Here is an 11308-nt window from a genome sequence, read left to right as displayed (position 1 = left end):
AAGCTTGGGATAGCACCCATAATGCAATGGTAGCATCCTTATAGGGTGGGGATTCAAAACTGTACAAATGATGGGACTGACCCCTCATGGGCCTCAGGGGTGGGGTCAAAAGTGGTCAATTTGGCTATTTCCATATAAACAACTTCTTCTCTTCAACTAAGCATGGGATAGCACCCATAATGCAATGGTAGCATCGTTATAGGGTGGGGATTCAAACTTGTGCAAATGATAGGATTGACCCCCGGGGCCTTAGACGGCCGTAGACGTGGGGTCAAAAAGGTCAATTAGGCTACTGTTTTCATTTAAATTACTTCCTCTCTGAACCTATGTATTGGATAGCATATTTGTATGGTATCAATAACATCATTATATGGTTGTGATTCAAAATTAAACTTTTGGAGACAATTTTGCTACAAGTCTTTGTGATAATTACTAAAAAAAACAGGTGAGCGATAAGGCCCTCTGGGCCTCTTGTTGACAATTTAGAAAGGTGAACTTGAGTATTTTCATGGAATGCATTTTCTCCTATATGGAAAACAGTTTGTGTTATATCCATCCCAAGAATATATCATAGCACAACCGAAGGCTACAGAAGACACGGGTAATTTTAGTCCTTTGATATACATGACAAGAATCAAATCAATGGTACTGTGGTTGACTGTGTGGTTTGAAGTTGGGCGTCGCTCTCTCTGTAATCTTCAAAAGAAGTCTCTACAGGCCTGTGATTGGTCAGTTCTCTCTCTTTCTCTCTCTCTCTCTCTCTCTCTCTCTCTCTCTCTCCTGAATTGCCTTCAGTTTTACTATTAGAAATTCAAGGGGTGGATATGACATTGGTGATAGTAACCCCTGGGATATCAAGGATGGATCAATTTTAGCTTAACCAATCCAATAATTGTTTTAAATGTCAACAGCTAGCTAGGGCCATATAAGGGCATGCTAGGTTTGATACTGGAGGAAAGCACAAGTACCAGGAGAAAAACCACCAACCAGCGGTCAATACGCAACATCTGCACCATATTGGATTTGAACATGTAATCCAGAGATTGAAGCCTTGTATTAAAATTTCGAACATATATCTTAACCACTATGCCTCATTGGTTAAAAACATTTTACTAGTAAAAATCTCTTCATATTCATCATTGCACTCAATGTCTTTTCTGCATCAATTGAAAAGTTTCATTTCAGGTATTCCATAAATCTTAAAAAAACAAAACTCTCTTTAGCATATTCATCAAATGTCAGTTGCGTACATGGAACAAGTCTCTCTCTTTCTCCCTCTCTCTCTCTTCCTCCCTCTCTCTCTTCCCCACTCTTCCTATCTCTCTCTCTCTCTATCTATCTTAATATATTCATCATTGCACTCTTTTCTGTATAAATGTAATTATGCTATTCAAAAATATAATTCACGACACAAAAATAAAGAAAAAATAGATGTCTTTTTTTTTTTTTTTTTTTTTTTTAATAAAATCATGTTTAAAATATAAATTTCAATACAAAGCAAAGTACATACAAGTAATTTAAAGTATATATGCGATGAAAAGTTCCGGGACGTCTATGAGGAAGGTGAAGCCGTTCATTTTCCAGTCACCGTGAGGCTCGTCGTAAGTATACCTCCTTGAACATCTGTAACAATTTCAATTTATTAAGAATATTTCATTTTCATTTTCAATTTAAACTATCACCAATACCTCTTCTTCCATGAAGTAACTAAGTTCGTCAAAGTTCCCACTGCCAGCAGATTCTAGAATAGGTTCCACAGCCTGAATAGAAAATACTAATGAAAGAGCAAATAAATCAAGGAAACTGTTTTCACAGAGTTTAAAATAACACAACCGTCAACTAAATGGCTTTCAGTCATACTTTTTTTTTTTAGTAATTTACACCATTTTTTCTGAGAGTAAAAGAATCAAACAAATATGGTGATAACTTACCATGTCAGCTCCCTCCATAAACTGACCAGCAGAGAAACTCTTTTGGCTGTAATAGGGGCATACAGACCACCATCCATGGAAAACGAACATTTTAGAAATTTAGCAACTGTTGGATTAGATAAACTTAGTACCAAATTCGATAACATTTTACTTTTAGGAGATTTAAACTATGACATGCTGGATACCAGTAAAAGTGATGTACTGCAAGACATATGTGATGTCTTTGATTTTAAAAATCTAATCACTCAGGCAACATGTCATGTTAAAAAACTGAGTATCATCCCTTGTTGATATTATTATTACAACCCAGCCACAATTTTGCATAAATCCCTTTATCTGTAAATGTGGCATCAGTGATTGGCATGACATGATAAATATTGTCATAAAAGGAAACACTCCACGTTTCGAGAAATCTAGCTGTAAATATAGAAGTTTTAAACATTTTGATGAAGAAAATTTTAACAATGATGTAAATAAAATACCTTTTTCTGGCGTAACAGACCAAATAAATTACCTTACATGAATGGAAACCTCAGACGAGCTATTTATAAAAAACGTATGGGCTTTAATAAATATCGAAATTCTAAAACTACCATCAAACCTTTTTTATCGAAGAAAGTTGTCAAGGGACAACAATATTATACTATGTGATGGAGATCAAGTTTTAAGCGAACAAACCAAAGTTTGTGAAATTTTTAACTCATATTTTAGCACTGTGGCTGAGAACATAGGACAAAACATGGTAGACAGAAATTTTGATACTCATGAAAGTATTGAAGATCACGTAAACCCTACCAGTACCTCCAATTTTACTTTCTCTCGAGTGGAAAATAAAGATGTGTCAAAGGTTTGGGGGGCATCACCACCGAGTGGGTGTCCCTCATTAAAGGCGTCCCCCAGGCCTCGATACTGGGGCCTTTTATTTTTAACATTTTTATCAATGATATATTTTATTTCATCAAAGAAGCTACATTATATAACTATGCCGACGACAATACCCTAGGTTATTTTAGTCAAAATATAAACAATCTTAAGAGAGTTTTAGAAGATGAAGCCAGTGTTTTAATTAAGTGGTTTGACATAAATGGAATGAAGGCAAATCCAGAGAAATTTCAGGCTATCTCTCTGGGTAAGAACATTGTGAAACATTTTAATATCTCTAACACTGAAATTGTTTGTGAAGATAGTGTTAAACTTTTAGGTATCTAAATCGACCATCTTTTAAAATTTGATAAACATGTTTCAGATATATGCAGGAAAGCATCTAGGCAGCTAGCAGTTCTGAAAAGGATCGGACATTTTTTACCAAAAGCAACCAAAATTTTAATTTACAAATGTTTTGTTTTATCAAACTTTGACTATTGTCCCCTTATTTGGCATTTCTGCAGTATTTCTGCAACTAGAAAAATCGAGCGAGTGCAAGAGAGGGGGCTTGCGATTCATTCATAATGCCTACACTTCTAACCTTAAAGAACTGCTAGCCGGATCAAATTTGTCTTTTTTATATGTCCACAGGATGAAAATGATGGCCTGTGAGGTTTATAAGATTTTTTAACAATATTGCTCCTGACTACATATGTAACCTTATTAAAAAACAAGAAAACATTTATAATTTCATATCTGAAAACAAAGCAAACCTACCCAGAGTTAACACCACCAGGTATGGTAAGAAATCATTCAGGTACGAGGCGTCCCGCATATGGAACAGCCTCCCAAATGACCTGCGTAAGGTTGAAAACTATGAAGAGTTTCGGAGGCTGCTCCGTAAGTGGGACATCCTCGATACTCCAGGGGTTCCGATCACATACGATCTCTACACCCCTGGACTATCTCATAGTAAAACTGAAGGCAGTTCAGAAGAAAATATCTGACCAATCACAGGCCTGCAAAGATTTCCTTTGAAGACTACAGAGAGAGCGACGCCCAACTTCAAAGCCACACAGTCAACCACAGTGTGCCGTTATACGGTTCTTTTGATGTACATCAAAGGACTAAATTACCTGTTCTTTCCAGTTGCCTCCAGTTTTACTAATAGATAGTCCAGGGGTGTAGAGATCGTATGTGTGATCGGAACCCCTGGAGTATCGAGGATGTAAGTGGAACGGACCGGACTGTAAATGTAAACTTTGTTCTTAATGTCTCCCTGTATCCTGTGGTGTAACACATGTCTTTATGCCTTTATTTTATTTTTACTTTGGTTTGCTTTGTTGCTTGTGTTGCCACCCCTTTTGATATAAATCTGTGAACAATTCTGTGATAGCTTATGTAGTGCCTGTACTTAAAATTACTGACGACTGTGATGCTTTAGTTTTAATTTTCTGTTATATATACTGTTACACCACCTTTTTGTCTCTTAATGAACAAAAAGCACCAAACACCTTTTTAAAGTAGAACACTTCGTAACCTGTATTTGGGTAACAATATATTTACAGACGTGTGCCTCGCACCGGCCTGACTCCGAGACTGATTCATAAAACAAAGGGGAAACAGTTATAACGGGACATTGATAAGACCCCATGATCACCTTCCCATGGTGTACAATTACTGGACAGAGGAGTATCAGTTATCTTTGACCCTGGGTCCCATAAACATGTGGCTGCCACAGGGCCCTAACCAAGTGACTCAGATAAGCTAATTATTGGAACATAAGCCAGCCCCTTACCTGGTAATTGATATTAAATTACCTGTCAGCATCTATACAGTTAATCAGTTACTCTCTGTCCTTAACACCTCCCCTCTTAAAATGATTTTATGGGGACATACAAATCAGCTCAACGTCAAGATACCAGTCACACGGATTCCACACAGGTGTTACACAATTTAACAAACAAGTGTATTAAGAATTATTAGTTTCATAATTTCAAACATTATAGTTATCCTTATAGAAATTCAAATAATCTTCATGATGTCAATCTCTTTTCGTTAATTGTTAACATAATATGATATTACCCTTCACGGTAATTTACCCAATATGATATGAATTCACTTTAACCAAGTCCATTGTTTATTCATTAATTTTTTCTTTAAATCCAATTAAGAAAAATAAGCACAGTTCTGTTTATGCATCGTCAATACACCACTGCGGTAAATGCTCTAATAATTGATAGTCAATTTTCTCATTTATATCTAAAACGTCATTATTTCTTCACTCGATGCGCGATAACCCGTCCGCGTTGGCATTGTCCACACCCTTTCTGTAATTAATTTTGAAGCAATAGGGCTGTAAAGCTAATGCCCATCGCATCAGTCTCTGATTTTTAAGTTTTGTTTTCTCTAACCAAACAAGCGGATTGTGGTCAGTTTCCACAGTAAACTGAACACCATTCAAGTAGTACGCGAAAGTTTCGATGCTCCACACGATTGCAAGGCATTCCTTTTCAATGGTCGAGTAATTCACCTCTCGCGGAAGTAATTTTCTGCTCGCGTACGCGACTGGATGTTCATCATCTCCGTCATTTTGACTCAAAACTCCTCCTATCGCTGAATGACTCGCGTCTGTTTGTAGTACGAAAGGCTCTGTGAAATTCGGTGTTTTCAAAACTGGTGCTTTCGTCATGGCATCCTTTAACTCCTGAAATGCCTCCACACGCTTCTCTGTCCAAACTATTTTTGTTGGCTCCTTAGCTTTTAAGATGTTGGTTAACGGTTCTGCGATATGGGCATAGTTTTTGATGAACTTTCTATAGTAACCTGTCATTCCAAGGAATGAGCGTACTCCCTTTTTTTGACTGAGGAAGTGGAAATTCGGTCATGGCCTTGATTTTCCTTGGATCCGCTTTGACGGTGCCATGTCCAACCACATGTCCAAGACAGTACAGTTCCTCCTCTCCAAGTATACACTTAGATGGTTTCACAGTAAGGCCAACTTGTTTAAGCCTTTTAAATACGACACGTAGATGATTAACGTGGTCATCCCAGGTCGCGCTGAAAACTACAATGTCGTCAAAGTAGGCGACAACATTCGTCAACCCCATCAATGTTTCATTCATCATGCGTGCGAAAGTCGCTGGTGCGGTTTTCATTCCAAATGGCATCACATGAAATTTGAACTGGCCAAATTCAGTAACAAATGCTGATTTTTCTTGTGAATCCTCCGCTAAAGGTATTTGCCAGTAGCCTTTGGCTAAATCCATAGTACTGAGATACTTTGCTTGGCCCAGTTTCTCGAATATGTCATCTATCCGCGGAATCGGCTAACCATCAAACTGTGTTATCTCATTTAACTTTCGATAGTCCACACAAAGTCTGATTGATTTGTCTGGCTTTTCTACCAGAACAACGGGTGCTGAATAGGGACTCGCTGATGGCGATATCTGACCCTTTTCCAACATGTCATCGATTAGCCGTTTCACTTCCTCGCGTTTTGATTGAGGAATTCGGTACGGTTGTTGCCGTATTACACGATAAGGTCCCTTCCACTGCGCTACCATTTTTGAGGTGTCTGAGGGCAGTAGTAATAATACTTCATCACCAGGACGAAATTCTCTTTGTGTAGCGTTCTGGTCGTACCATTGTTTGATTTTTTGTCTTTTTATCACAAGTGTCTCTTGTACAGTTTCTCGTATTTCGGCTAGTCTTTCCCTCATCTTAACCACATGATCTACAACGTTAGTTTGTATCTCGGCCTCACCTGTCATGGCCTTCTCCAAAATCTGGAGTGGACCGCGTACGGGCCAACCATAAAGCATTTCGAAAGGAGAGAATCCGGTCTCCTCATGGGGTACCTCTCTGTACGCAAACAGAGCGTAAGGTAACAAAGTGTCCCATTCGTCCTTGTTGCTAGTTGACAACTTCTTCAAAATAGCTTTTAATGTAGCATTGAATCTTTCAACCTTTCCATTTGCCTGGGGATGATATGGTGATGTCGTAATCCCTTTGATACCTGTAACCTCATACAGGTGTTTCAGCAATTCAGAGGTAAAATTTGTACCCTGATCAGTAAGAATTACTTTCGGAAATCCAACACGCGAAAACATGTCAATAAGCGTGTCAGCCACTGTTACAGCATCCACATTCCGGAGTGCAAATGCCTCTGGGTATCGCGTCGCGTCATCCATGATCGTAAGGATAAAACGATTCCCCTTCTTTGACTTTGACAAAGGACCTACTACATCCATTGAAATCTTGTAAAAGGGCTCACCCACTATTGGAGGTTGCACTAATGGCGCTTTCTCGTCACTACGCCGTTTTGCCACTTTCTGGCAGATGTCACAGGTACTACAATACTCTGTAATGTCTTTGAAGACTCCAGGCCAATAAAACGCAGTTAAAACTCTCTCCTTTGTTTTCTCTGCTCCAAGATGACCTGCAAGTGGCCTTTCATGTGCCAACTTGATCACATTCAGCCGAAGTCTTTCCGGTAAAACAACCTGTACTCCGCTCTGAATACCATTTGATGACTCCCATTTACGCTTAAGAATACCATTCTCCCAGTAAATCGCGTTCCTGTCATCATGTATTAAATCCGCTGACACAGCTGATTTTCGTCTTATGTTTGCGAGTGTAGGGTCCTCCGATTGCAGCCTACTGAGCACTTCAGCATTAACATTTGAGAGTTCTACCGTCTCGCCTAACACACACGCATCCTCTTCGTCGGTGTTGTCGCCACCAGTAGTATCCGGACGTGTGTTCTCGTTAGCATCCTCATCGACACTAAAAACTTCTGGGTGATCAGAATGATCCCTCCCATCATCACCATCATAGGCTTCCTCCTCGATATGATGATTTCCATGATCATCCTCAGTAGCCAGTCCAGCTTTTCCCTGGCAATTCATGGCTACACCTCGAGCTATGTCCTCGAGCTCCCGTTCACGTCTCTGTTGACGGGTTATGACGTTGACACCCTTGCGCTCGATGATATCTATCCCGAGCAATGCCTCTGCCGCCAGGTCTGGCACCAACCCTACCTGAGCATGTCCTCTATAAAAGGGAGTGTCCATCTGTACTACAGCCAATTTAGCAGAAAATGGCTGTCCAATAGCCGTATATAGGGTTTCTCTCTGTCCCCCTAATACATACTTTGGATCGACTAAATCTTCCCGAATCAGGGTCATAGCCGCTCCTGTGTCCTTAACGAAACTAATGTCTCGCCCATTCACCTCTCCAGGTACATGAATGAGTCCTCCTGAGTACTGTTGAACTAAATAACTTGCCATATTTGAATTGTTTTTTCTCTTAGGGCATTTGCGCGCGAAATGGCCATATTTACCACAATTGAAACAGTTCTTTGACTGGCCCTGTTGATTTTCCTTCTTGATTTCTGATTTATTTCTATCAAAGGAATGATGACTAACCTGACTCTGTTTTGGTTTTTGTCCATATTTATCAGGCAATATATAATCCTCAGCTGCCTCCACCACACTTCCCGATCCTTTATTACGGCGTATCCACTGTGCTTGAGATGTTGGCAGTGCATTTAGGAAAAATTCTTCCTTGAATTTGTCCAAAGGGTTCTCCATTGTATCCACAAATCTAGCAAGATACTGTTCAATCCTTGCCCATAGTCCTCTGTATGTCTCCTGAGGTTCCTTCTGAGCTGCTTGAAGTAACTTGAAATACTGATATGGTCGTTTCCCATATCTCTCTGTCAGGGCTTTGCTCAGTTCTTCATATGATCCATGAGCTTGAATTGCGACGACCCGAGCTTCACCAGTCAATAATGTCCTCAGTTGTAACATTTTAACTTCCTCGGCCCATCCTGCTTGTAATGCTAATCCGGAAAACTCTGATAAGAATGTCACTATATCCTCATTGCCTGCGTGGTTGTAAGGTTGCAGTTTAAGTCTAATTGGAACAGAGTTGTACTTTGTGTCACTTTTCTCATTGTGAATTTTGGCTTTTTCAATCTCTAATTCCATTTCCTTTAATTTTCGCTGGTGGTCTCTTTCTTTTCCTCAGCATCTATTTTCATCTTTTCTTTTTCTAAATTCATAAGTTCTCTTTGTCTTTCCTCTTCTCTTTGTCGGTCTTTTTCTTCTTCTGTTTCAATTTTCAATTTTTCAAGTTGAAGTTTTTCTCTGTCTAGCTCTGCTTGGATTTCAAGTCTTTTTAATTCCAATTTTGTTTGAGCTGCAGTCATTGTTTCTGTTTCTTCAGGAGTTGACATATTGTTCTTTCACGAGCGTTATCCTTTGATAACGGAGTCTCTCTCGTAAAGATATCCTTTACCGCTGCCACCAGAATATGTTACACCACCTTTTTGTCTCTTAATGAACAAAAAGCACCAAACACCTTTTTAAAGTAGAACACTTCGTAACCTGTATTTGGGTAACAATATATTTACAGACGTGTGCCTCGCACCGGCCTGACTCCGAGACTGATTCATAAAACAAAGGGGAAACAGTTATAACGGGACATTGATAAGACCCCATGATCACCTTCCCATGGTGTACAATTACTGGACAGAGAGGAGTATCAGTTATCTTTGACCCTGAGAATATGTTACACCACCTTTTTGTCTCTTAATGAACAAAAAGCACCAAACACCTTTTTAAAGTAGAACACTTCGTAACCTGTATTTGGGTAACAATATATTTACAGACGTGTGCCTCGCACCGGCCTGACTCCGAGACTGATTCATAAAACAAAGGGGAAACAGTTATAACGGGACATTGATAAGACCCCATGATCACCTTCCCATGGTGTACAATTACTGGACAGAGGAGTATCAGTTATCTTTGACCCTGGGTCCCATAAACATGTGGCTGCCACAGGGCCCTAACCAAGTGACTCAGATAAGCTAATTATTGGAACATAAGCCAGCCCCTTACCTGGTAATTGATATTAAATTACCTGTCAGCATCTATACAGTTAATCAGTTACTCTCTGTCCTTAACATTGAATAATTTCAGTCTAGTATGCATGAAAATTAAAAGGCCGCATTATCACACATATCTCTCATGAGCCCTTGACAAAGATGATTTGTTATTTTCAGCAAATAATTGTTCAACAATCTATTGGTTTTGGCCGCTTGTGCAAAAAAGTTTGTTACTGATTTGGTCAAATGGAAGATGAGTTAATCGCGAGATCAGTTTTGTTCATTTATATGTATATGCTGTGAAATCTCCATAACTCGAAGAATTATAACATTTCGAGTTATCCAAGTGGGACAGGAGGAATGGAAGGGAGAGCAAAATGCTTCGAATTAAACATGGTTTACATGAGTTCCAGTTAACGAGGTTCTCAAACATGATGCATCAATGATGTTTTTACTGTGAAAGTATATTATTTATCTTACAGATTCCTGGTGTTTGATCATCCAAACTACCAAAAGATGGTACTGCTTCAAATCAAGCGATTACTTTGTGGTTCACGCCTGGAAAGCGAGATTACGAAAGCTGGTGTCTCTCACCAAAAGGAAGTCTTCCGAAATTGGTATAGAAAAGCAATGTGTGTCGGAGAGGAGCATTGCTATTGAATAGTTGCAACAGTGATAAACAACAGGGAATTGGTCCTATTGGACACATTATGGAGAACAAAGAGTGATGTGTAATTGTGTTTGTCCTATTGTTGTATTGGTGAAATACTGTAAATGTACTCAAGATCAGCACAGAATTAGTCTTGAACAGGTTAGCACAGTGTGTTGAATTTGCGCAGTCGTAATAAATATTGCGCTATTGTAATGCTGAAGAAAAAAAGTGTGCATTGATATTTAAGCGCAAAATGTCTGAGGCGAATGTGTATTGTTTTGATTTTTATTTTTTTGTCTTTTATGATACTGTGAATAAGGAGCATTAATTGTAGCTTATGTAGGTGATGGTTAGAAATTGAATTATGTTTAAATGTATATAAAAAACGAATTGGTACTCTTACTATGAAAGGCCAAAATTCTAAAAGTAAGTAAAATATGATACCATACTATTTTTGTCATATTTAAGGTTAATCAAATACTTCTTTAGGTCAAATTAGAATCTCAATCTATTTTGCGTTAATATTTACATTAAGGATTTAACGATTTGATATAACAAATCTGTAGTTTTATAAAGCTAAATAATAAAGTGGATTTTTCACATTTATATGGTAGAGTTCAATTTTTTTATTCATATGACTCAACAGATTAATCGTCAAACATCTGCGTTTATATTTAGGAAAACTGTAGGCATATGTTTGTTTTTAAATAAACATAAGCTGTGTGATATTTTTTATTTTCTATAGTCCCCAGCATATAAATATTTGTTGTAGTATTTGTAGGCAATACTTGTACATGTGATATCTACAGGCACTAATTATGTGTTTTGCTAGTTGGTGCTAATTGATTATTGGCAGTAGGCGCTAATCATATGTATTATATATTTATGCGCTAATTATATTAATTATATGTAATATCTATAGTCGCTAATAACATGTAATATATGTATGCGCTAATTACATGCAATATC

At 38.3% G+C, this 11308-nt stretch overlaps 1 protein-coding gene across 1 annotated transcript; it reads right to left on the bottom strand.

Annotated features, from left to right (window-relative positions):
• Positions 1 to 6124: 6124 nt before the first annotated feature.
• On the bottom strand, positions 6125 to 8788 carry LOC138313858 (uncharacterized). Its single transcript, XM_069254120.1, has one exon. It carries the CDS (start codon positions 8786 to 8788, stop codon positions 6125 to 6127), a length of 2664 nt encoding a protein of 887 aa, XP_069110221.1.
• Positions 8789 to 11308: the final 2520 nt, after the last annotated feature.

The sequence above is a fragment of the Argopecten irradians genome, unplaced genomic scaffold, assembly GCF_041381155.1.
Source record: "Argopecten irradians isolate NY unplaced genomic scaffold, Ai_NY scaffold_0997, whole genome shotgun sequence".
Lineage (NCBI taxonomy): Eukaryota > Metazoa > Mollusca > Bivalvia > Pectinida > Pectinidae > Argopecten > Argopecten irradians.
This window is presented reverse-complemented; position numbering and strand designations above follow the sequence as displayed.